Source organism: Sebastes umbrosus, chromosome 3 (genome assembly GCF_015220745.1).
Source record: "Sebastes umbrosus isolate fSebUmb1 chromosome 3, fSebUmb1.pri, whole genome shotgun sequence".
NCBI classification, from domain to species: Eukaryota; Metazoa; Chordata; class Actinopteri; order Perciformes; family Sebastidae; genus Sebastes; species Sebastes umbrosus.
This window is the reverse complement of record NC_051271.1, coordinates 30,918,820-30,946,200: the sequence shown is the minus strand read 5'-3', so window position 1 is coordinate 30,946,200 and position 27,381 is coordinate 30,918,820. Positions and strand designations below refer to the sequence as shown.

Here is a 27,381-nt window from a genome sequence, read left to right as displayed (position 1 = left end):
TTACTGCAGTTATTCGAGTCTCTCAAACAACCGCAAAAAAACATTGAGACCAGGCAGAATTGATGCTTGTGAAATTTATTAACAGAAATCTTTTTTTTTTTGGTCCCTTAACAACGTTAAGACAGTTACAGCGACTTCTGGTGAGTAAGGGGGGGACAAAAAAAATAACCACAAGGCAGGCGTTTGAAGGACACTGCTGAATAAAGGAAACCTTTTCTTGAACTGTAGAACTGTTGTGCGACGTGAAAACTGAATAAGCAAGAAGGTCAGATACAGTTAAACAAAGACACATTAATACATGTTTCGACCCCTCCTGGTTCACTACCTAATTTCACGTTTATATTTCATGAACCAAAACTATGCAAAAGTGCATATTTTGACAGGCACAATAGCTTCTCAATGATGTAACTAAAACGGAGAGAGAACGCTAAATAGAGAAGTTACATTTTTCCATCCGAGTTAGTTGCCACTGCAGTGCTCTGAGGGAAAGCTAGGGTTTTGTTCAAAGTCACAAAAAGTAATACATCCACCATGTGAGCATTCTCAGCCCCTTTCTATCATTACCAATTCTAAATCAATTACTTTTCTGAGCTGCTCTTTCCTTTAAAGAGGTTTCCAGACAGTCAGTAAAACATTGCAGGAAGACCTGAACCCTGACTGCCCTAATTAAAAACATTTTGATTGTCATTTCAGACAGTTTGGTGAGTTGGCAGGTGGAATCTCTCAGCTTTAAAAAGGCTTTTCATACCAAAATCAAGTCTGACAAAGAAAATTATTAACACTGGCTAAAGAAGTAAACACTGAAACTGGACAAAAACTGATTAAATGGGCTCTTACCCATTCTTTGAACCTAACCCAAACAACCGTGAGACTTCAGCGGCGCCTCGGTCGTGCTCAACTTCACGGCAGCGGACATTATTTGGTGGCAATTCGGCAGCCAGCAGTCTTGTAAACATTCGAGACGGAGGAAAAAAACAACACACATCAGTAAGTAAAAACTCCTCTATGTAAGATGTGAGGGATGGGGAGGTACGATGGCGATTCCTTTGGCACCGTGGCAAATACAAGCCATTGTAAAAGCCCGGCAGATTCCAGAGAGCCGCAGAGGGTCCTCTGTGTGCACGTCACAGTCTGTTCAGGAGGCTGCCCAGAACCCCCATGGTGCTCCACAAACAGCCTAACCGCCTCCCGACCCCATCTCTTTTTCCCTAAAATCTCACAACCAATCACCTTGTCATTAAAAATCAAAAACTCAGGAGTGCTCACTGCCCCCCCCCCCCCCCACCCCTCGAACTCTTCAACTCAGGCAGTGGACATCACCGCAGACGCAGTGCTTACCAGCAACAAGGTTAACTCTAAAAACCTTGAGCGTTTATGTGGCAACTGCAAGGGTGAACTCCAAGATCCCCTAAAACATGGTGGAAATAAAAGACTGATCTTAAAGAATGTCTTACTCTCATCCGCTCCTTGTCTGCTCCTCCTGGGCTTACACCATGCATAAACTCATTTATGCACACCATGCACATTTCACACCACCTACTCCAGTGTAAACCACACACACAGACAAAACACAGCTTAAAAAAAAAAAAAACCCAACACAAAACACACCGGCTGCTGGCAAAAGCCGAACAATCAAAGTACATCTCAGTTCCTGCTGCCTGAGCACACATCTGACCGGAGAATTAAAGAGCCACCCTTTTTCCCCTTTCAGGCCTTCATTAGTGGCCCCGGAGAGACAAGTCAAAAATCTTTGCAATAAATTAAGTCGAAGTGCAACAAGAATAAAAATTCCTGAGAGCAGTGCTTGTCGCAATCAATCAAAACCTCGCCATCGATGCTTTACCTGTTCAAAAACCTGTTAGCTTCCGTTAACGAACGCCACAATCGGAACTGTTTACACCAATGTTCGGTCTCAATCGTTGAATTGCCACCAAATACATCACACATTTAGGCCGAACTCTTCCACGGACTACTAAATACCCTGCATAATATAAAATGAACTGAAAAACTGTCCTGAGGCTACTTAACAGAGACAAAAGAGGAGAAATACCTCAAAGAGAAGCTACCTCTTTAGAAATCCTTAGTACTTTACCCAAGAGAAGACGGAAACAGGCAGGAGCTTAGCGGCCAGTTTGGTTGACATGTCTACAATTACCTACAAAGCAAAATCTCCCAAAATTTGAAAAGGAGTTTAAAAATGAATGAATGTCATAAATTAAATGCTCTGTCTTTGGGGATACGGCAAGGAAGTATACATGGAGGTTTCTCAATATGGGATATGAACTATAAACCTTCTGTTATTTGTCAGTTTTATAATCGGAGAATGTGGGTAAACTCCATTTCTTGGATTTAACATAGAAAACTTAAGTTACTCATCCCTAGCATTTCTCCCGTTACCTAATACTCTGTATACAGTGACAACCAACTCAGCTTTAGACTCTGCAGATGAAGAGATGCACATGGAAATAGAATTTAACTTCCCTGGAAGGTGAAATCAAACACAGGCTACAGTAGATGGATTTGGCAAATTGAAGAATTGCAGGTAAATCTGCAAGAAGAAAATCACAGCTTGGTGAACATCATCAGTAGAACACGCTGAATGTGAAATTAGCAAACAGAGAACAAAGATGGCCGATGAGCGGTTAAGAAGAAAGCAACAGCCTGGTAAAGGATGTAGAGGGGACAACACCAACGCTCCTCCAACGTCTGGGGTCACTTCTGTGTTGTGTGGTCAGTGTAGCCGGTCAACTCTTGCATGTAGAGTTACACTATGTGTGAACTAGTATTGCTTTGTGTGTGTGTGTGTGTGTGTGTGTGTGTGTGTGTGTGTGTGTGTGTGTGTGTGTGTGTGTAAAAAGGATCAGAGGCCTGCCGTGAACGAGAAGTTGGCAGCTAGCTTAATTCTGCTGCGTGTGGCTCTTCTGCTGGGACTGTCCATGGACAAGGGGGTCTTCATGTTGGGGGGCGGCGGAGGTCTGTCGTCCGTGCTGCCAGGCGGATCGGAAGTGATGTCAGCGATGGCTGCAGCTGCCACATCAGGTTCATCACTCACTGAAATCACACACACAGGAGTACAGACTGAACTTACACCTCATGAAAGACAGGAAAGGTGCAAATAAAAGTGTGATGTTCTCATTATAATGTATTTTTGTTCCCTTTTGTTTTGCCTAAAACTGTCATTTTTAAATCTTTCTCAGACACCTTTTTTGATAACTAGAAAGCACTCGGAGCACATATCTGTGCCAAGGCCATATAATCCTCAAATTTGTTAATTTGTTTAGCCAATTGGAAATCTTGAAACTTTTAAATAAGGATCTGGATTAGATTCAAAATGCAGGCTGACTGGTTTAGGGCACCATCATCTGGCAGAATATTACCATTATTAGGGGCCAAACAAAAACAATTCCTACTTGTATCAAATCTAGAGGCTACTTAATGCATGTAATGTTGAGAACCTGATTTAAGTAAAAATGTCAAAGCTGCCATCTCACAGTCAAAGCAAAGGGTGACTTTTACTTGCAATACTACAATTAACCCCCTGAGACCTGCGATCGCAACTGACTTTACTGTCTATATGAGGCTGTAGTAGGTTCAGTTCTAGAGGTAGAGTGAAACTCTAGTGAAACTAGAACACCTAAGGGATCCATAGGTAACAACCAAGCCATGCTAGCTTGTCAGCAAGGGGGCTAAATGACGCTCCAAAGTAAGACTATATTTTTGCGAGGAAAAACTGGCATTGCCATTTTCAAAAGGGTCCCTCAAGATATGTGACTGAAGTCACGAGTCTCCCCTTTACAGACATGCCCACTTTATGATAATCACATGCTGTTTTTTGAATGCAGTATAAATGTGTTATTTTCACCTATTCTAAAAATGGTGTATTTGAATATCTCTGCATACTGGGGTCCCTACACAGTCTTGGAATTACATAAATTGGGTATCACTGTAAAGCTGAGACTTATGTGGATCCAATGAGATCAATTAAATTCATGTGTGATGATGTTAGTCCCCATAATAGCCATTTTATTGTAGTGAGACCATTTTTTTAAACTTGACCTCACTGTATAAAATGACCTGTGGTGACCTCTAGGATAATCACAGCCTCATGAAACGTTACAACCACAAACTAGAGACCTAGAGCATTCAGAGGATGGATGGCTGCCCTAGGTAGATTGACAATAAGGGGGTTTCTGAGCAGTTTCCAGAACAGAAGTGCTCACCATCCAATTGTCGAAAAATGCAATTCTAGCAGAAATCTCAAAATGTCAAACGTTTTTGATACCAAATCATATCATGGCTTTTTCTATGGTGTTCCTTGAGGTCCTGGTGTTTTAATGTTGTATTTTAGAGGGATTATTGTTCATTTTTATCAATTCTCGAGTGGAAAATTTTCAAAAACAGCTCTATTGTTGGTCTTAGAGCGTTAATATCAACTAATATGGGTTTAAAATGCAATACAAATATATCAAACTTAGAACATTGAAAACTGACCTTTTGGTGGAGTTTTCTCCTCAAAATGAATCAGGTCTGTGTCCTGGAGGAGAACAGGGTCTGGGTGGAGCTGAGGTGACGGTAGGCAGGATGGTACAGGACCACACAGTAGGTCTACTGGTGATGTCAGACACAGCAGCTCGGATTCTATCACAACATCGCCACCTGGCAGGTAAAAGAACATGATTTAGTTTCATCTATATTTTATCTGAGAAAGAGCAGGGCTGATCTTCAAAGCTGTGCTTCCATTGCATGATTTTCATCATCTCTGTTAACAGTTTTAAAATGTTTTAATTACTTCACTATATTTTTAATAACAAACCACAAAAAAAGGAAGAAATATATCTTGAGCAGTTTATGTAAGGGATAATGTACAGCGAGCCGGTCATTGTTGTGAAGGAATCCCCAACAGGGCGCTGCTGCACCCCGACGCGCAGCGGGTCTCTCATCATCGCCCTGAAGGGGATTCTTTCACAACAATGACCCGCTAGCTGTACATTATCCCTGTACAAAAACAGTCTGCCAGAGTTCGACATCTGAACTGCGGCCATAGCAACGGTCTGCTATACATAGCAACGGTATGTTATACAGAAATAACAGACCACCATGATTGACCAATCAGAATCGAGTATTCAACACAGCCGTGTAATAAATATAAATACTTGTGTGACCCATGTTACCTGGACTCTGGGTTCCAGAAGTTGTGTTGCTGATCGGGCTGTCTCTCGGACTCTCCATGGTCTCTCCTGGCTGAGGGCTGTTGGGAACTGAAGGGCTTGCCCTTGCTAAACAAAGCACAAACACCCCCAATATTATACAGCTTCCATACATTGTTTAAAGGCCCTGACACACCTGACAAGCTCGACTTTAATAAATGAAGCATGCTATGCCGTCACCTTTACCTTTCATATCGTTCTTCAAAACGATAATCCTCTTGTGACCATGCCCTTTGATCCACACCACCTGATGACACGTCATAAAACAAACAAACTATACAGATGAGGCAGTGTTATGTTAAAACTATGGACCTAAACAAAACAAATAACGAGAGAAAATTGATGATGAGTATGAGATTTAAGTAACACTGGCAGATCTCACACTTCTAACTTATCTATGTGACAGTCGAGTCAACATGGACAAAGTGTTAAAGCTTCAGTAGGCAGAATGTTTTTGGCATCATTAGCCAAAAATTCCATAACCTTTCAGCATATTGTAATTCAAGTGTTCTGAGAGAAAACTAGACCTCTGCACCTCCTCATGGCTCTGTTTTCAGGCTTTAAAAAAAATCTAGCCTGTGACGGGAGACTTTGGCCAATCACAGGTCATGTCAGAGAGAGCGTTCCTATTGGCTGTGCTCCGACTGGTGGGAGGTGCTTGGTATTTCCTCAACTGATCTCAACATGGCTGCCGGGTCACAAACTTTCTCATTTTACAGCTAAACGGTACACTACAAGATGTTTCTTTGTTTATTTTTTTTATGCGAGAAATAGGCATTACAGTAACAGAATATTGATTCATATTTGATCAGCGCTGCCTAGTTTGACCGGAGTAGGAACGCTCTCTCAAAAGCGGCAAGGCTCCAGCTCGGCTCTAATTTGTTGTTTTCCTCTGGTCTGTGAAATCTTGTAGATGCCATTAGGAGGACACAGAGGCACATAATTTTTTTCAGATTACCTGTCTCATGCACTACCATCAGGATATAGTGACCGTTTTATAAAATTAACTTTTTAAAATCATATTTGCTCCATTTCTACCCACAGCTGCTTTAAGTTCTAGACGTACTACAGTAAAAGTGTCCAATGAAATGTATTCCCACCTGTGGAATGGCGCTGAGCAGCTCATCATTGCTGGTATATCCATAGGAACGTGGTTCAAGGCTGCAGCCTGTAAATTTGTTATAAGCCCCCTGGAACTCCGTCAGGAAGATCTGGTTGTAATGGTAGGTGTGGAGCAGGCCGCGTACGCTACGGGCGAACTGGTAAAGCCCGGTCAGCCTCACCCACTCACCACCACTACTACTGGCAGTGATGCCAGCTCTGTTGTCATCACTTTCCTCATGGTACAACTGTGAAAGAAGAAAGATCTCATACAGTCAGTTGTGCCTCTGTGTGGGAGTACAGGTAAACTATGCAATAAAAATGGAGACACATCGAGGTGGAGAGAAAATGTAACTGTAGGACAGGGCTGCACGATTATGGCCAAAATGATAATCATGATTATTTGATCAACATTGAGATCACATTTATTTATCACTACTATTCATAGAGTTAAGAGACAAAATATTTTTAATACTTTAAACAATTCTATTGCAACTTCACATTTAAGTAAACAGAGGGCTGCTTTCATTTTCATGTCGCGCTTCATTACAACCATCAAAAATTCGAAATGTTATCCTTTTATTTTGTTAATGTCATCAATCATGGTTATTTGCATAAAAACACAATTCAAATGATTCGGAAATAAATGATTGTATTTTTATTTACATATTTTCTTCGATTAAAAAAAAGGTCTCATGGAAAGAGGCAATGCACAAAGAGACAGAAAGTAATTTTTACTTGGAGGTAAGCGACAGTAATGCTAACAGTACACAAATGCAATGTTTGGTGGTACGTATGTCGGAGTTTAATGTTTACTACTTTTGCCAGGCAGCCTACTTTCCTTTCCGTTACCACTCCTTCACTTCTTGCTTCTCCACAGAATATTTTGTTTGTACGCCTTCTGGTGTTTCGGAGCATATTGCAACGAACAACGCGGCTCGTGCCATGATGTCTCACGTAAGTTTAAACAAAGCTTTAGGAAGTTAAACAGGTCATATTTATCCCTCTCTATTATCTATTGTATATTGCTGTGAAAACATCTCCTTCAAACAACTGGATATATTCAAGTTTCTCACCAAAAACTACATTTTACAAGATTACATTTGAACGCATCATGATAGTGTTATTATTTACCATCACCCGATACTCATTCTACTGAGTAGAGCTTGAACACATCATAATGTAACAGAGCTCTTTAGCTCCGTTAACGGAGGCAACATTGCTGCTGTCGGCAGACGAGCCGGTCCCTGTGATTACTCTGAGCGACATGTATGGAAATGAATTACAATATAATATGAGTCTGATTAAGTTAGTTGTTCCAAATGTTTTAAGGTTATTCCACCACGTCTTATTTTGGACTTACAGTTGTGACAAATTGCAGCTTTATGTCTCCTTCACTCACACTGAAGAACTTCCACACCGTGGGAAGCCAAAATCGTGATCACAATTAATATTCATTAAATTATGCAGCCCTACAGTAAGACAGGAAAATGTAGAAAGCTTTGAAGGAGTTTTAAGATGTTAACTTTTCCACTTACCTCTACGAGGTAGGGCAAGCTCTTGAGTAACTCGCTGAGGGAGAGGAACCCATATTCACATGGGTTAAGCGGGGCTCCATAGACAGCCAGGTAATGCTGGCTCAGCTCCTCCACTTTGAGACCCCTGGTGACTTGCTCCTCCTCTTGGGACATGAGCAAAGCCAGTAGCTGAGAGGTCAGTGAGCGCAAAGACTTCCTGTTGATCAACTGCACTTCCCGACCCCCCGAGCCATCCACCACCTTGAAATTGAAAGAAAACTTGTTTATTTGGTATATTACTAGTGATTTAGAAACAAATAATGGTCTTAACCAAGTGAGAACAGAACTATGATTATTCACCATCAACAGTGAAGTAAAGCATCTGCAAGTTGCTCTAGGTCACTCAAAAGAATACATTTTCCAGGAAGTCAGAGTTGATTTAAAACATCGACAATATAAAATAGAATTGTTGGTGGGGTGACGTTAGTCAGACAAATTGACATGTTTCAATAAGTTCGGAGGAATTCATTTCAAATCACCAGACCTATTGCTAATGCGACACTTGGAAGGCCTTTGTTTCTTGTAAGGCTGTCAAAGTTAACATGATAATGTGTTGACGCAAATACATTTTAATGCCAATTTCTTTAACGCATTAACACAACTTGTGATCTTTAGGTTGTAACGGACTCAATTTTAAAGCTAAAGTGAAGACCATCACATGAAACTTGAAAACCTAAGGAATCCATTGGTACCAACCATAACATACTAGCTTGATGCAAAGGAGGCTAAATAACGCTCCAAACTGGCATGGCCATTTTCAAAGGGGTCTCTTGACCTCTGACCTCAAGATATGTGAATGAAAATGGGTTCTCTGGGTACCCACGAGTCTCCCCTTTACAGACATGCCCACTTTATAATAATCACATGCAGTTTGGGGCAAGTCATAGTCAAGTCAGCACACTGACAGCTGTTGTTGCCTGTTGGGCTGCAGTTTGCCATGTTATGATTTGAGCATATCGTTTATGCTAAATGCAGTACCTGAGGGTTTCTTGACAATATTTGTCATAGTTTTGTGTTGGTATTGATTTCTAGCAATAAATATATACATCCATTTGCATAAAGCAGCATATTTGTCTACTTCCATGTTGATAAGAGTATTAAATACTTGACAAATCTCTTTTTAAGGTACTTTTGGAACAGATAAAAAATGTGCAATTCATTTGTGCTTAATTTCTGTGTAATTATCTTCAAAGGCTAATTAGAAGCAGCGAAAGGAACAACAAAACCGAAATAGAAAAAAACACAACTAATCATTAAAGGTGTTCTTTACCTTGACAACATGGCAGAGTTTGGTCAGCAGAGCCGGCAGGGAGCTGGCATCATAGTCCTGCAGGCGGAGTCCATAACCAAAGGTCTTGCTGTACTCAGTGAGCAGCTGGCTGACAGGAAGGCTGGAGTTTTTCTGAGCACGAAGCAGCTTGACCAGCTGAGCCGCCAGAGCCTTGATACACTCCACTTCTGTCAGCGTCAGCCCTTTCTCCTCACCACACTCCAACACCTGACGAAGGTAGGGTACAGCTGTTAAATCAGTGTTCAGGCAGAGACAAAAGGAAGAGGCATCTATGCTTGATTTATCAATCCAAGCACATGTCACAGCCTGATGTGACCCAGAAGGTGTGTAAATGACAGGAGGAGCAAATACCATGGGAGCCGCCTAATGATTATTGGATATTAGCAGTCAGTTTGAATTAGAAAGTCGGTTCAAAGAAACAAATGTAAATGTATGACTGAGATACGTAGAACTGTCACAGTCTTGAGATAAAATCCTGGTCACTGCCATAATTTCTCTTGGCTGCACATTGCACAACATGGAGGGACCATCATTACACACCAGAAATACACTTCGATTCCTCATAGTTAGGATTGGAGCACTAAGGACCAAAAGGAATTATACTGTACAGACACACAGGTTGCGTCTGAAATGCCATACTAACATACTATTTAGTAAAAAATACAGTAGAGATTTTTTTAAATGTACGAAACCTTAGTATGAAACCAATAGTACACAAATTGCATACCATTTCCAGTGAAATATTACAGTATGCAAATGCTGGAGACTATGGCGGCATAAATATCCCACAATGCAATGCAGTAGTGACCACAAGACATTGACAGACAGCTCTGTAACATCAATAACGCTTCAATATAAGTGCAAGTTTAGGATTTCATTTTGCTAGGCGTAATAGTAATAATTCAGACTTTGATTCCCACAAACCATCGTTTTGGTCACATCAGGTTGGCACGGGTTACCATTACGGCTGGGACAATACACCCATCTCCCGATTCGATTCTATGACGATACTCCATCGGGGCCGTTTGAATGCATTTAACATAAATGTCAGTATATGGGTGCTCTACAGTTGTAGCGTCGGCCGATTTGACCACGGAGATGTGAGTGACGGCTGGCTTGACCGCACGTTAGCGCAATACGATAACGTTTCTGTCCATGACAGAGTTAGCATGCAGCTTTAGCCGTGATGTCTAGCTCTGCTTGTCTGGCAATGTGTGATTCCCAAATTTCTTCACTTTACTGTATGTGTAGTGTTTACCACTTTGGATTTAAAATGTGAGGGTGCAGGTTGTATCCACATGAATCCTCAGCCATTTTCTACTTTTTCAGCTCGCTGCGGCCGGCTGCGGTTTGTTTTGGTTGACAACAGTCAACAGTCTTCCTAACTCACCATCAGTATGTTGGGGATTGCTTCAAAGAGCTCTATGAGCTTGGTGAAGCCATAGTAACTGAGCTTGCACTGACGACCGAAGTGATGGTGGTAGGTGGGGATGAACCTGCTGAAGGCCATTCGGCAGTGAGGCTGGTGACGAAGCAGGTCCACCACCTCCTTCCCAAACTGCTTAGTGCGCTCCATTTCCTCCACCGTACGCTCTGTAGGCAAATAAGAGGGAATTCTAATCAATGAAAAAATAAAACCTGAAATTTACCACTTAAAATGATTCATACTGTAGGGCTTTTCAGCTTCGACTCCGTTATATTCAACAATTTATATATATTTAACAATTACACAAATGTTTGCTTGGGAAAAAGTAAATAGTATTGTTACCTTTACCATCACTTAAAATGACATTTTAATTATCAGTTTCTTTAAAGAGATTTGGGAACATCACTACACACGACTTCCAAATAAGTCTTTTTCTAATAATTGGTTGAAACGGACCTCTCTTTGGAACAGAGATGACGGTGTCCGTGTCCTGCTGTGTAACAGTGATGGTGGTGTCGGGGATCTCAGTCAGCAGGTCAATCAGGTCACATATGCCATAGTCGATTACCCTCCAGTCTCTGGAGAAGCACCTGATACACAAGGTATAAATATACATTACAAACGTTCACAACACTGATGATCCATACTTATATTTAACACTTTTCTGTTAATGATGTGAATTCACAGTCAAACTTCTACAAAACACAAAAGCAATGTAAAGACATCATCTACAGCTCCAAGCAATGTTGACTGACCAATGGTATGCCTGCATGAAGTCCTTGATTGCCACTTGTTTGCTGGCTTGAAATTTAAGCAGTTTGAGCAGGTCTTGGGTGAAGCGCTTCACTTGAGCGCGATGAGTCAGGGTCAATAAACGCTTGGTACCCATACCCAAGATCTGTAGGTAAAGAAAATAAAAATAAAACACAATATGTAGAATACAATTCAATTTATTTTTATATAGCATCAAATCATAGCAGAAGTTATCTCGACAAGCTTTTCATATAGAGCAGGTCTAAACCGTACTCTAATTTAGAGACCCAACAAGAGATCCCCTGTGAGCATGCATTGTTATGTGACAGTGGCAAGAGAAAAATTCCCCCTTAGTGGGTAGAAAGCTTGGGCAGAACCAGGCTCTACAACACAAATAAACAAAAAGTACAAAGACCCTTATTAACCTCAATACCTGCAGGACATGTGGCACGGCCTCCAGAAGCTCCAGCAGCTTGGAGTAGCCATAGTCAGAGACACGGCACTGCTTGGCAAAGTGATGGTGGTACGACGGTATGAACTTGCTCATGGGCATGATGCAAGAAGGCTGACTCTTCAACAGGTCAATAATCTCTCGGCTGAATTGAATGAGCTGTGGGTTGCCAACCGGACTTTTGCAGCGCTGAATCCATGGCTCTGCATGGGGAAAAAAAAAAAAAAAAGTTTAAAATGGCTGAAATAGGTATGTCTGGCTGGTAAAAATATAGGACTAGAGTTGTTCAGAGACGGATATCGGAAATGTGTCCGATACTGCCCAAAATTCGGTATTGGCAAGTCTATGCATCGCTCCGATACCATTAACCCAGAATAAAAATCAACTTGTTTAACTGGAAATCAATTCTTCTTGGCCGCTCCAAAACAGTAGCCTTCACTGTGCTGTCGCCCTGGATGTATCATGGCTGCCACTGGCAACTACTGTTTTAGAGCAGCAAAGAAGAACTGACTGCAGGTAGTACATCACATGTAGCAATAGCAAAACAACAACAATGCTGTGCCAGTCGAGAGTAACGATAACGGTAGTCAGAGCGAGAAAAATGTGAGCCATTTGGCAATATTTCACAGTGGAAAATCCAACAAGTAAAACGGCGATATTAGGAATGCATTAATTAAACACTGGTATCACTACATGTGTTTTGTAGACTTGGAGAAGGCATATGACCGGGTCCCCCGGGAGATACTGTGGGGGGTGCTGCGGGAGTATGGGGTGAGGGGGGCACTTCTCAGGGCCATCCAATCCCTGTACGCCCAAAGCGAGAGCTGTGTTCGGATCCTCGGCAGTAAGTCGGACTCGTTTCCGGTGGGGGTTGGCCTCCGCCAGGGCTGCGCTTTGTCACCAATCCTGTTCGTGATATTCATGGACAGGATATCGAGGCGTAGTCGGGTGGAGGAGGGTTTGCAGATCGGTGTGCTGAGGATCTCATCGCTGCTTTTTGCAGATGATGTGGTCCTGTTGGCATCATCGGTCTGCGACCTCCAGCACTCACTGGATCGGTTCGCAGCCGAGTGTGACGCAGTCGGGATGAGAATCAGCACCTCTAAATCTGAGGCCATGGTTCTCAGCAGGAAAACCGGTGGATTGCCTACTCCGGGTAGGGAATGAGTCCTTACCCCAAGTGAAGGAGTTTAAGTATCTCGGGGTCTTGTTCACGAGTGAGGGGACGATGGAACGTGAGATTGGTCGGAGAATCGGAGCAGCAGGGGCGGTATTGCATTCGCTTTACCGCACCGTTGTGACGAAAAGAGAGCTGAGCCGGAAGGCAAAGCTCTCGATCTACCGTTCAATCTTCGTTCCTACTCTCACCTATGGTCATGAGTGTTGGGTCATGACCGAAAGAACGAGGTCGCGGGTGCAGGCGGCCGAAATGGGTTTCCTCAGGAGGGTGGCTGGCGTCTCCCTTAGAGATAGGGTAAGAAGCTCAGTCATCCGTGAGGGACTCGGAGTAGAGTCCTTGCTCCTTTGCGTCGAAAGGAGCCAGTTGAGGTGGTTCGGGCATCTAGCACGGATGCCTCCTGGGCGCCTCCCTTGGGAGGTGTTCCAGGCACGACCAGCTGGGAGGAGACCACGGGGAAGACCCAGGACTAGGTGGAGAGATTATATCTCTACTCTGGCCTGGGAACGCCTCGGGATCCCCCAGTCAGAGCTGGTTAATATGGCCCGGGAAAGGGAAGTTTGGGGTCCCCTGCTGGAGCTGTTGCCCCCGCGACCCGATCCCGGATAAGCGGTTGAAGATGGATGGATGGTATCAGTTTGGTACCCGGTTGATACCCAAAGCCCAGGTATCGCTATCAGGACTGAAAAAGTCAGATAGGTGCATCACTAAGCGATATGTACAATATGTAAGGCTACTGTTTCGAGGGGTGGCAGTGCCCTGGTAGGGTGTGTGAAGACTGCACCCTGCAGGACAAATCAGCACACAGGCTGTCCACTGGGGAGACAGCTAAGGGAATACAGAATTGTTATTTATTCCTAGCTTCATTTATTTATTGTCTTTGTAACGACAAACTGAATAATAAAAGAAAGTTCTATTGCATTCATTGCTTTGTATGTATTTGTTTATGTTTTACGAAGGGTTTACCTTGAGCCAGGCCATACAACAAAGATGGTAATCATATTGCATCCATACACAGTGAGTAGGAAACAGCTGTTAAATAATAATAATAACTATATATATATTTTTTAAATCACATTGTATCGGATCGGTACTTGGTATCGGCCAATACTGCAAGTTCAGGTATTGGACTCGGTAACGGGAAGGCAGAAATGGTATCAGAACATCTCTATACAGCACTAGGTACAGCATTGTAGGAAGTTCAAGTAAACTCCAACAAAATGTTGAATGTTCCTACCGGAGTTTGGTGCTGGTGGTTTGTTGTGGATCCACTTGATGACTTTGAAGCCATTCTGAGCTGTGACTATTGTGATACTGGGAACACAGGTAATGAGGTGCTCCAGGGGAACGCCGCCCTCCAGTGTCTCATTGCCCAGCTGCAGAGGGCTGAATTTTTCTGCATAGCAGTCTGGAAAACTAAATGGAAAATACACTGCATTATGGACTTCATAATGTGTGAAAACATTCTCTGTTTGACATGAATTAAGGATCTGGTTGTCACCTGAGTAATGGAAGCGTTCCCTCATGTGACTGCAACAGACTGTGGACCTCAGATGCTAAGGTGCTCAGAGACATCACAACAAAGGGTATTTTATACGAGTCAGGGTCAAAGTCAGCCTCACTGAAAAAAAGAAGAGAGACAGATGAGACATAATCAGTGATGGAAACAGTGTGGTGACAATCAGCTGAATGTTGCTGATAGGCAGGTACATGACAAAATGCTCCAGAGAAGCTACCAACCAACAATAGAGGCCTACTATTAAAATGGGCCAATACCAGGTTTTCATACTAGGGCTGTCAAAGTTAACATGATAACGCATTGGACGCAAATTTGTTTTAACGCCACAAATTTTTTTAACACATTCATGCAACTTGCATCTTTTAGGTCGTAGCGTGCTCAGTTTCAAAGCTAGGGGTGTAAGAAAATATTAATACACGAGTATCGCGATATTATGTTTTGCGATACTGTATCGATTCTCCTCTTAAAAATCCGACGGGCTCGGACTCTGTCTTTCGGAGGTTGTAGCGGGAATAGTGGAGGTACTAGCATCATATGAAACTAGAAAATCACCATGTCATACTAGCTTGTTGCGAAGGAGGGTAAATAAAACTCCAAACCTGTGCTAAATTATGGCGAGGAAAAACTGTCATGGCCATTTTCAAAGGGGTCCCTTGACCTCTGACCTCAAGATATGTGAATGTAAATGGGTTCTATGGGTACCCACGAGTCTCCCCTTTACAGACATGCCCACTTTATGATAATCACATGCAGTTTGGGGCAAGTCATAGTCAAGTCAGCACACTGACACACTGACAGCTGTTGTTGCCTGTTGGGTTTGAGCTTGCCATGTTATGATTTTGAGCATATTTTTTATGCTAAATGCAGTACCTGTGAGGGCTTCTGGACAATATTTGTCATTGTTTTGTTTTGCTTATTGATTTCCAATAATAAATATATACATACATTTACATAAAGAAATCATATTTGCCCACTACTGTGTTGATAACAGTATTAAATACTTGACAAATTTCCCTTTAAGGTACATTTTGAAAAGATAAAATGTGCAATTAATCGTAATTAATTATGGACAATCATGTGATTAATCGCGATTGAATATTTTAATCAATTGACAGCCCTATTTAATACATAATTTAAGTTTTTTTTCTCTACGAAACAAGTTTCACGAGAAGGAGCATGCAACTCCACGTGTTTTATTACGTATTTTCGTGAAATAAGCATTTAATCAGAATGTTATACTATGTGCATTTAATGCAAAATTCTAATAACCTGAAGTCCCGCTGTGTGTAGTGTTCTCTGCAGACAGGTTCATGGTACTCCAGCTCCTCAAACACCACGGGGCTGCCGCTAGCAGAGGAGGAGCCCTCCTGGGACTGGGAAGATCCCAGTGGACTCTGACGGATTTGGCTGCTGGGCTGTAGGCACACAAGCCTTGAGCCTCCCTGTTCCCGCACTGCCACCACCTCTGGTAGCCTGTACAGATCCCCAACCACAAGCTTACGGGAATATCTGAAGAGGGGGAAAAAGGAGCATAAAGTTTGGCAGCACAAACTACTTTGAAATGGATACATTATCATTTTGGAATTGCTATACTCCCAAGTGCAAAATATGTACGAGTACAGTTGTTCATGCTTTAAAGCAATGAGTTGAGACAAAGCTACTTACTTTTTCTCATAGATCTCTGTAAACTTGAAGAGGGGAAGACAATTGGCAGGTGCATCCTGAAGAATGCTGATAATCTCTGTGCTGTATAATTAAAAAAGAGAGAAAAGTTAAAGAAAATATGTATTTGTGTCCCTTATTAGAAAGTTCCATGAACACCCAACTCAACTACGCTTAACTGTACCTGAGCATGGCAAGGGATTTGTTGCTGCCACCAGTTATCAGAGACACCTGAATGCGCTTTCCTCCAATCTTATAACGGTGCAGGCCACTGACGGCACTTATGGCCTGCTGTAGGGACAACATCTGGATTGTGGCCTTCAGCTGATAGTCAGTGTGGGGGCTAAGCTCCACACCTTTCACCTAGACAAAACAAGTCACGCCACAAGGAGATGTTTTGAGACAGGGGTGAATCTTGTTGCAAGCTGAAAAACTGCAAGCAAACATTTCATCTTAAGAGACTTTATTATTTTGGACTCAGGCATATTTGATCAATACATTTATCAGTGTAATAGGCCTTTCTCACAGCAGAAATTTTTTGACTTGTCACAGTAGGAAAAGCACAGGTGTTATTGATAACACCAATGATGGCTCTGTTCTATTCAAGTGCTCCAAGTGAAAGTGACTATGAGCAAGCATGCACGATACACCAGTAACTTGAAATTAGTGCAGCTAAATGAAGTCAGCCAACATTCATTTCAGTATTTACACCTGTGCTTTTCCTAGTGTGGCATGTCAAAATGGCCTTTAACATCACTGGAGTAGGCCTTACCCGTCCGTAACGAGAGAATGTGTCATGCAGCGTCTGCTGCAGATCCTTGCGGGACATTCTGTAGTCCAGGTTGGCCACCTGGACCTCGGCCCCATCGAAGAACGGCTCAGTAGGACCGTCAGGACACTGGCTACGAGGGCCGGCCAGGAGGGGCGAGGACCGGCTGGACAGGCAGGGCGACGCACTCCTTTAGTTAAAGGGGAACAATCTTTAAATAATAACTAACATTACATTAAATATTATGAGGGTGTGGAGAATGTGTATGCAGCATTAGCAGTATGCCACCCCTGTAAAAATCAATGCTCGAGGTTAACTTAGGCCCTGTTCAGACTGATCACAAGTGGACAGCTCCAAGTATGTCTGTTCACACCTGGCATTAGAATGCGTCTTAACATGTGTCTCCAGTGACCACTTGTGACGTTGCAACGTAATATTACAGGAATGTCAGTAGTAAATCCTACATATTCGTGAATTTGGGTACATTTTATTAACATCTAAATATAAGGTGATTGTACCGGCGGTACCCGGTCCACCAACGTGCCACCGGCACCTCTGCCAGGCAACAGCTGGGTACAGAGCTTCAGAGCCAGGGCAGAGAGTGAGTGAGCAGGCGGGTGTCAGCTCTGTGCAGAGCACTGGAACAAAAATACTGACACATCACAGACCGTATGATAATAATGCACTTCCTGTGTGTTCCAAGATATATTGTAATAAAATAGAGTTGTAACGACAGGATGCAGTAGTGCACAGAAGTCATTTCCATGCCGCGAGGCTCTCATCTACCTGTCTATTCATGAAGAGCTCAGAGACCCCGCGAATCCAAGCGGTTGAGTAGGCGGTCCGTAATGTGGCCCAGGACACATTCCCGTACACACTGCTAAAAGAATGTGGCCATATGTGGCCCAGACCACCTCTGAACATGGTCTGAGTGATCAGATCTCAATGCGTCTTGAGTGCGCTCACACCTGTACTTCGAGCTGTACACCTGTGATCGGATCACCCAGGACGCGGGTTAATGCCAGGTCTGAACAGAGCCTTAATAAAATATAACTTATTTAAAGCCCAGTATGTCACCTGGATGACCAGGAGCCCTGGGACATGACGAGGGGACTGAAGCTCCTGTGCAGGTTCAACTTGCTGAAGGCTGAGGGTGTGCTAATCTGGAAATCCCCTGAGCTCCTGTCCCCGTGTTCGACAGGAGATTCAGTCACACTGCGAGGGTAGGAGCCCTCTCTTCTATATGGAAAGATGCGAAAAGAGAGAAGACACGTGTAAGGCCAACACCCTTTCCTTTGCTGCACTGTTGGAGAAGATATTTATTTTAGGAAAAGGATAAATCTCTATCCAACAAAAATAAGTTGGTGCTTGGTTGGCTAGAAAATAAAAGCTAACAGAAAAATGGAGCCAATTATTAGAGTTTTTAAACAAGTTATCAAATGCTATTCGTATCAGTTTGATATCCCCTCTCCCTGTGTGTACCTCCTCCTGTACATCGATTCTCCAGTGAGGCCAGGCTTTTGCTGCTGCTGCTCCGGGGCTCCTGTCTCACCATTACTGTGCGGGGAAGAGGAAGCAGCACGTCCTTTCTCCAGGTGGTTGAAGCCCATTCTGGGCTTGCCCTCCGAACTACCCAGCTCCTGGATCAGACAGAGGCAGCAGATGTCAATACTGTACATGTCGACTGGCTGGATACTCTGTATGCGTTTGTTAGTGTGTGTGCGTGCATACATGCATGCGTGTATGGCACGCTCATTGCGAAATGTCATGGAATGGCATAAACTGTTGTTCTGAGGTTTAACTAGGGATGTGCATTTTAAAAATCAACTGGCTGACTAGAAAACACAGCAGTAGTCAACAGCAGCTGAATATTAGAATATATTTTGTGCATCTTAGTTCTGTGGAGAAAGCTTTACAACTGACAGATTTATTATAGATACTTGTCATCATGTTATAATTGACAAGTCCTTGATATAGCCATGAGTGTGCTTTACCTATAAATGTTTTTGATAATCATGAAGTAGATGTTAATGTTACTACAGTATTCCCACAGTGCTATTTATCTTATTAGTCATTTGGACCTCAATCTGCAAGTTACTTACAATATTCTTTGTGTTTTCCTTTAATTCTGGTGCTGAATGAGAGTAATATTTGACAAACTCCAAATTTAAGTTTCACTTTCCTTTCCAACAGCAAACAAAACTTAAAATGCTCATCCCTAGTTTTAGGCCATCTATACAGTAATCCATTTGTGGGTCACTTTAGTCTTCCACACTGGTCTGATGGTTACAATCAAGAGGAAAAAGACAAGCCAAGACAGTCATTCCAGCCACCAGAGGTCAGAGTGGAAAACCGCATCGGCCAAACCAGATTAACAGAGGCATGGCACAGACATTGGACAAAACACGGAAAGTGGCTACTCACATAAAGCAGTATATCAGCATTGATATACTGAAAAAAAACAGCCAGAAAAAGGCACCAAAGCTATAGGCTAATTCATGCGTTAATATGATGAATGACCAATGAACATGCAGAACAATAGGGGATACATGAAGCGCTAATGACAACTAATACATGCTAGCACAGGCAGACAAATTAAGCTTAGCGAGCAGCTATAAGCGGTTAGACAAAGCAGCAGTTAGAGGGACACTGGGATGCTACAAGCACAGAGGGCAACGGAGGTTAACGGGAAGCAGGCACTGACGAGTCTGCTGACCTGATGGGGCTTGGCTGGAGCACCGCCGGGAGGCCCACTGCACCCCCTCCTGGGGCTGTAGGGCCTTTCAGGCACTGGGCCAGGGGCATGGCACGGGCGGGTTGCTCGCCGTGGCCTCCTGGGTGACCTGGGCTTCTCCAGGGGCAGAAAGGAGAAGGAGGGCATGGATGGGGGCGGGCCGAACATTGAATCCTGGCTTTGATAGGTCTGGGGCAGAGTCTGAGGCAAGTGATGGGGCCGAGACTGAAGCTCAGGCTCAGGACTTGCATCGTCTCTGGGCCGTGGGGAGAAGGAGAGGCTGATTCGGCGGCCAAACACATCCTCATTTTCCATTCGCTTGCGGGCACGCGCAGCTGCCTCAGTGCTGCCAAAACGGAGGACTGCTGTGCCCTGGGACATGCCCAGCACTTTGCCGCCACAGTTGTCTGACAGGCGGCGCAGCCTGAGCTTCACAGCGTTCCGCAGGCTCTTGTCACAGTTGACAGGGAGGTTGTGCACATAGAGGAGGTTGAAACTGGGCTGAAGGAGGGGAGGAAGAGACAGCGCGCCTGTCTGGTTTGTATAATTTACAATTGTGTGAAAAATGAAAAATGAAAGCAGTAGTCTTCCTTTTAGTTGAAAAACACTAGAAGAAAATTGTGTGAGTAAAAAATTGTGAAGATGATCAAATTCACATTCCAACTGCAGCCTCTCTGCCCTCTTGGTAAGTCCACACTAAAATTAAATTCTCCTTGGTTACGTCTGCAAGCAACTACTTACCTTATTTAATACAGAGTAGATCATAAAAGTATTTTTTCAGTCCGAATGGAGCATTTGTGAGGCCTACCTGTGCTTTGACAAGCATACGTGGTGGCAGATCAGCGGTGATCTCCTGGAAGGCCACGTGGCGGTGGGCGTGCTGCAGTAGGGCTGGAGATGTATGGTTGCCATGGACCAGGATTACTTGGAAACCATGGCGATGACGCAGGTCACTCAGCTCACTTGCAAAGTTCACATCCGCTATTAAAAATTAAAAGATAGAACGCGTTACCACAAAACCCTTGTAGTATCAAGGCTGTAGTTGATTATAGTGAATCTGAGCTGAACTCACAGGATACTAGTACAACAGTTGCAGGTGCGGTGTGGGTCTCGGCAAAGCGTCGTAGGCTCTGGCGAAGCTTGTCATCTGCAGCATTCTTGGCTGTGGCGTTGATATGTGCAACAGTAACCTGATGAAGCAAAATTATGTATACGTAGCTTTAGATGTTTCCCATGCTGAATTTTTGTGGGATATCTTTTTTGGGAGAATTTCTTGAAATGATCATGTCATTTTACGGAAGTTAATGTTGGACGTATAAATACCTTTAACGACAACAAAGAGGTTATTTCATTGTATTTTTCTGAAGGTTCAAATAGGACTGCACAATTAATATTAATCACAATTTTGGCTTCACACAATTAAATGAACATGATCGACTGTGATATTGACGTTTAAAATGCTCCGCTCATAGAAATCTTGATCAAATCAAGCGCCTCCTAACAGGCAGCCATCACCTTCACTTTTGGGGAGCTGTCTTGGCGCTGCGCGTACACCCTACAGTAGCAGCCTATGAAAAACTTACCTGAATGTTGCGGCTGCATTCCAGAGTAGAAGAGTAATATATTGTATATTACTTGCCAACGAGCAAAACAAAAATGCACTGAATTCAGGTGAAGACAAAACTTCTTTTAAGAGTAGAGTGGGTGATGTTAGGAAACTAGCATTAGAGTACATTACATTTTATAAAATGGTCCAGCCGAAAAAACGACGCCATGTTGCCAACTCTTTTCCAATGAAAGTAGCTAGCGGTATTAACTTCTAACTAGCTCCAAAAGTCCTTAAATCTAGCGAGAAAGTCGCCAAGTTGGCAAAACTGACAGTCCATTGCTTCAGGCCTCCCTTCAAAGCCACTCCCCCACAATCATCATTATGAACATAAACCTATCATAATGAACGTGAACGGCAAACACGGCTATGTTAGTACTCACAGCTGTCAAGCTAGCAGCTTGTGGAAGTCAGCCAAAGACACTGGAATTTTTGTCAGAGCATTATTGATTGCTGTCGGGATATAATGAGAATTTTAACTAATATAACAAAAAATGTTTCTAAAATATTTCCCAACCCTACCTTTAAGTCTTATTTTTTGATGCAAAGAGTTGTTAATCAGCAGGAATGTAGCAAAACATGGACGTCAAAGCAGTGCTCTGTTTATTTAAATGTGAAAGTACAATAAAAGTATTTTGTCCCTAAAATCAATGAATAATCATGATAAATCATGATCTTAATATTGATCAAAATAATCGTTATCATTTTGGCCATAATCGTGCAGCCTTAGGTTCCAATATATCTGATTTGGTGCAAAATAAAATATGAGAATCCCTCATGACAGCTTAGTCCATCATTCAAGGTAAATACGCCCCAACTTAATTCAACTCTGCCGACCATAAACTATAGCTCAATGGTATTCATTCAGGATGTTAATGTCACTCATTTGTAATAGCTTAACAATCAAAATACATGACATGAAATTTGTTGGTACCTGGCAGTTGTTGAGCTCTTGGATGACAGCTTTACACTCCTTGCTGATATCACAGACGCAAATGAATTCTGCCTCACGGTGGCCTTGAAAGAAATGGCCGCGAATACGCTGGACCACAGCTCCAGCAGAGCGTCCACTGGGCACGCTGCAATTCTCGATGTCCCAGAAGACACCCACCGGAGGGATGTTCTCAGGACCACCATTCTCTGGAGAACCTAGCAGACAGTTAGCATACAACCATTCTAAAACACAATAAAGCATCTTAACAGATTGAAGCAAATAATTAAAATAAAAAGTTTTTATAAAACGTCACTGTATCCTGATAGTAGTGCATGAGACAGGTAATCTGAAAAAAATCATGTGTCTCTGTGTCCTCCAGTGCTCCTAATGGCATCTGCAAGATTTCAAAGACCGGAGGAAAACAACCAATCAGAGCCGAGCTGGAGCCTTGCCGTCTCTGAGCAGCTGTCAATCACTCACAAACTCCGATCAAACGGTCAAACTAGGCAGCGCTGATCAAATATGAATCAGTGTTTTCAGAAACATCTTGTAGTGTACTGTTTAGCTGTAAAATGAGAGTTTGTGACCCGGCTGCCTTGTTGAGGAAATACCAAGCACTGACAACCAGCCGAAGCAAACTTTCTCATTTGACAGCTAAACAGTACACTACAAGATGTTTGAGAACATTCTACGTGAGAAATGGGCATTACAATAACAGAATATTGATTCATATTTGATCAACGCTGCCTAGTTTGACCGTTTGATCAGAGTTTGCGAGTGATTGACAGCGGTCTCTGTTGAATGAACAGCCAATAGGAACGCTCTCTCTCTGAAATGACCTGTGATTGGCCAAAGTCTCCTGTCACAGGCTATTTTTTAAAGCCTGAAAACAGAGCCATGAGGAGGTGCAGAGGTCAAATTTTCTCTCAGAACACTTGAATTACAATATGCTGAAAGGTTATTATGGAATTTTTGCCCAATGATGCCAAAAACATTCTGCCTACTGCCACTTTAAATCAGTCCAATCATGATCCTCAAGACCAATCAGACATAAAATTCCAATAAACAATATATATGCAGGAATTTCAATTGTATAGTACAGTCCACTAACCATATTTCTGGCCAGTCTTGCCCAAGCTGGCCGACGGCATGAGCATCATGCCATCAGAGGAGGTGCCACAGCCATTACAAATGGGGACAGGGATAGGCGCTGTCTGGGGAATAGGAACATTGGGCCACACATTGTCCGACTCGGACGCCAGACCATTCATGGGCTGCAAATAGGTACAAATCAATACAACTGTCAGGGAAAACCAAAATAATACAGACCTCATCAGCAAGCAATACTATACCAAATGCATTTTACTACAACACAAATACAAAACCAGTCTCACATGACTGAGGTCATCCATGCATATAGAATAAAATTACCTACAGTGATCTCCACGGCACACAAATACAATAAAAAGGCCACAGTGATAGAAGTTAACTCGACCAACCTTCAACAGGCACTCCTGGCAGTAGTGTGCCCCCTTCACACAAACCGTGCGTTCTACATTTAGGTGCATAGGATTAGAGCAGAAGTGTGCGGAGGTGGTTGTAGTGGTGATGGTGGTGGTGCTTGGGTGATCACCGAGTGTGCTTCCCTGGGATCTTCTGGCTGATGGGCAGCAGTCCACACCACAGGTGTAGTAGCCAGAGGAGGCCAGGCAAGAGCCATGCAAGGAAGCGGGTAAAGAGGAAACACAGGGGAGAGGGGATGCTGAGGAGGGAAACAGGCTGGGTTGACTGCAAGGAAGAGGTACAGCTGGGAATGTGTGGAGAAGCCCTGAGTAGCAGGAGAGGTAGGGGTGTGATGAAACAGGCTGAGAGGTAGCGACAGAAGTGGACAGCTGAGGTTTGTAACCAAGTGTGGGCAAAGGATCAAGAACTTCTCCTCTGCTTCTGCAGGTCATGTGATGTTTATACTGATGAACAGATGAGGCTACAGAGCAAGGGTCAGACCTGCCAATGCTGCTGCTGATGGGTGCTCCCAGAGAGCCTGGGGCCATATAGACCGAGACAACACCAGCGATACTGCTACTGCTACCAACAACACTTCCACCACCTAATAACCCATAGCCATCTGTGCTGCAATAGTCACAGTGCGTATAAATGCTTACTTTGGGGCTAGCCCCCTCTTGTTGCTGCTGTGGCTGTTGTTGGTGGGAGTCTTGTGTAAGCTGAGGAGAGGGCAAGCAGGGAGGAGGCATAGGGAGAGGGGCCAGAGAGAAGGGCTGGGATGATTGGGAAGAGGAAGTATGGTGCAGAGGAGGAGGAGGGACATCTTTCAGTTCCAGCACGGCCTTTCTGCTGTCCATGTAATTGTTCTGTAACATAAAATGACCAGCAGATTATTTCAGTGTTCTGTGGATTGTTTATTATTATGGTTACTTGCTAAATCTTTATGCAAAAGGCATAGGCTCATACATATAAATTTCATCTAAATAATCTGAATGTTCAGTGGTATTAACAGCACCTTCTAAGCAGGAGATAACTGCACTGATCAGTATTAAACAAGTTTCACATGGCTTGTCGTGGCTCAATCCAAATAGAAAAAGGGTACTGTACCATCTCTGCCAACACTTAAAAGCTGTGAAAAGCTGAATTTAAAGTTTAATCCAGCATCCCCCAACCTGCTGCTGTTTGTTTATCAACTGATAAGAGATTCAACGGCATACACTCAGCCTCGCATGCCACCTGCACTACCATGATATCATGCATGTGACAAGCGTATCATTTTTAAAAAGCTCCCGGGGTTCAACTTACAATCATTTTGCAGCTCCTATGTAATGTACAAATCGCTGAGGTTCAGAAGTTACCTTTTTCACTGCATTCTTGTTACTTTTAGACAGAAACAGTGTTTGCACACATCTATATATATATATATATATATATATATATATATATATATATCTATATCTATAGATATATCTATCTATAGATAGATAGATAGATAGATAGATAGATAGATATATCTATAGATATAGATATAGAGATATATATATATATATATATATATATATAGATAGATAGATAGATAGATAGATAGATAGATCTATATAGAGATATATACATATAGCGAGAGAGATGTTAAATATGAGAAGAAATTTCACAGGAATGATGTGCCCAGAATTGGATCTCTGATAATGGGCCCGAATCATCGTCCTTTTAATTGAGAGTTCACAATGCAAATTGATTCAACTTCCTTCCTCCTCTCCCCTACATGCCTGTGTACCATCTATGTGTATAGATACCTGGACTGTAAACTACTATAAATACCTACTTCTTTATCTGTGTGATGAGCGGAGGTTGTCTCATTGGTGGGGAAGCAGTCCTTGAGTTTCCATAGCAGGGTTGAGGCCTCTGTTTGGGGGTGACTGAGCCATGGGAAGGGTCTAGAGCTGCCTATGGATCTCTCCTTTCCCAGTCCTTCCATCATACAACCCAGAGAGATCTTTCACCATACTTTCATCTCCCTTCTCTCTCATGCTTTCCTGTTAAAGGGGAAACGAAAGTTTAAAGTGCACACTTGTTGGTTGCCACACCTTTCAATGAGGCAAGCCAAGGCAGCTTTATTTGTATAGCACATTTCAGCAACAAGGCAATTCAAAGTGCTTTACATAAACATTCAAGAACATTGCGGCAAAGTGCAAAACAACATTAAGACATAATTAAAACAGTTATAAAAACATTAAATATTAGAAAATAAAAACAAGCTAAAAATAAAAGCTAGGATAGAAGCTAAAATATAGTATAACACACAAGAGTAAAAGCTGTAGTGCAGTATAAGATCATTATCTGGTTTAATAAAAGGCAGCAACAAACAGGACAGTTTTAAGCTTTGATTTAAAGGAACTCAGAGTTGGAGTTGGTCCTGCAGGTTTCTGGGAGCTTGTTCCAGATATTTGGTGCTTAAAAACTGAACTATGCTTCTTCATGTTTAGTTCTGACTCTGGGGACACTAAGCAGACCTGATCCAGATGACCTGAGAGGTCTGGATGGTTCAGAACATAGCAGAAGATCAGAAATGTTCACATTAAGTAAGACACTAAAATCTGTTTGATAAGTCCTCACCGACTCAGGTCTGGTTGTGTAACCTAAGTGCATTAGACTCAACACAGCTTCGTAACGGCAGTTTAACTCAACAAAGGGTTAATGTGTGTGTGTATATAACGTTTACACGCTGTCTACGTGAAGCTAACTAACGACACAGTGAACTGATTTACACACCAACAAAGGACGGTACATTATCTACCAGCTAGCTCCGTTCACACCGTGTTTCTGAGTGTGTTTACCGTTGTTTTAGGCGGAAGAGGCTCGTTAACTAGCTAGACTAGCAGCTCACCTGACATGAGCTGGTTTAACGTTAAATGTTTGTCTGTAGCTAACGCTGTAGTCAAGCTACCGTTTGTTAGCTTGTTTAACAGACACAAAGCTAGCTCTAGCTGCTCCTCCACATGGTACCGTTCATTGTCTTCACGGTAACAAATCAATGTTATTAATCATTCATTTCTTCAATAGACTGTTCCTTGTCTACCTGAGAAGGTCTCGTCTTTCACATCTTCCTCCAAGGACTGTTGTTCTCCTCTCTGCCTCCACACGAACCCGCACCTTTTTGTAACCTACTCCTGCCAGAAACCACGCACAGCTGTCGCAAATGTTGTTGTTGTTATGACAGGCACGTTGAGTTGGTGGAAGATATTTACAGCCCTAGTTCCAATGTAGTAAACAAACATCTTGAAGTTGGGGCTAATGAAAGTTTTACATTTTTATATTCTAAAATTTATTGTAGTATTTTTTTAGGTATCATAAAGCAGCACTGTTTTTAGCTTTTAGGTTAAAGTTATTTGAAATTTTGAGCATGTTTAAAAGGCGAGAAACCCCCCAAAAAGTTGTAATACACAAAGCTACACATTTCTCAAGTCTATTTTATTTTTTTTGCATTTTACTGCAGTCAGAGGCATTAATTTAAATCCAGTGACAGATGAGACTTCAGGTTCTCTCTCTCTGTGTTTGAACACCATGAAGTGTGAGGTGGCAGCCAAATCATCTGATGTCAGAGGAGAAATGAGGAGTTTTGTTGTGAAACAAAAAATTTTGAACTGAGCAATGTTGGTTTTTGAAAAAGCTTA

At 42.7% G+C, this 27,381-nt stretch overlaps 1 protein-coding gene across 6 annotated transcripts; it reads right to left on the bottom strand.

The window, feature by feature from the left end:
• Nucleotides 1–59: 59 nt before the first annotated feature.
• Nucleotides 60–26,933, bottom strand: LOC119485809 (meiosis regulator and mRNA stability factor 1). 6 transcript variants are annotated; one of them, XM_037765592.1, is made up of 28 exons: nt 26,787–26,933; nt 25,533–25,743; nt 23,707–24,576; nt 23,319–23,481; nt 22,208–22,422; nt 20,740–20,857; nt 20,476–20,648; nt 19,650–20,168; nt 18,416–18,573; nt 18,011–18,172; nt 16,937–17,123; nt 16,349–16,527; nt 16,168–16,248; nt 15,772–16,011; nt 14,485–14,604; nt 14,221–14,399; nt 11,789–12,009; nt 11,358–11,500; nt 11,059–11,192; nt 10,567–10,769; nt 9,156–9,383; nt 7,847–8,086; nt 6,308–6,556; nt 5,394–5,454; nt 5,172–5,276; nt 4,492–4,656; nt 2,853–3,051; nt 60–2,818 (listed from the first exon to the last, which is right to left on the bottom strand). In XM_037765592.1, exons 2-27 carry the CDS (start codon nt 25,686–25,688, stop codon nt 2,861–2,863), a joined length of 5,460 nt encoding a protein of 1,819 aa, XP_037621520.1. In that variant the 5' UTR covers nt 25,689–25,743; nt 26,787–26,933; the 3' UTR covers nt 60–2,818; nt 2,853–2,860. The 6 variants fall into 6 exon arrangements, with proteins under 6 accessions (XP_037621520.1, XP_037621522.1, XP_037621521.1 ...); XM_037765594.1 differs by having other exon boundaries at nt 60–2,812; XM_037765593.1 differs by having other exon boundaries at nt 60–2,808.
• Nucleotides 26,934–27,381: the final 448 nt, after the last annotated feature.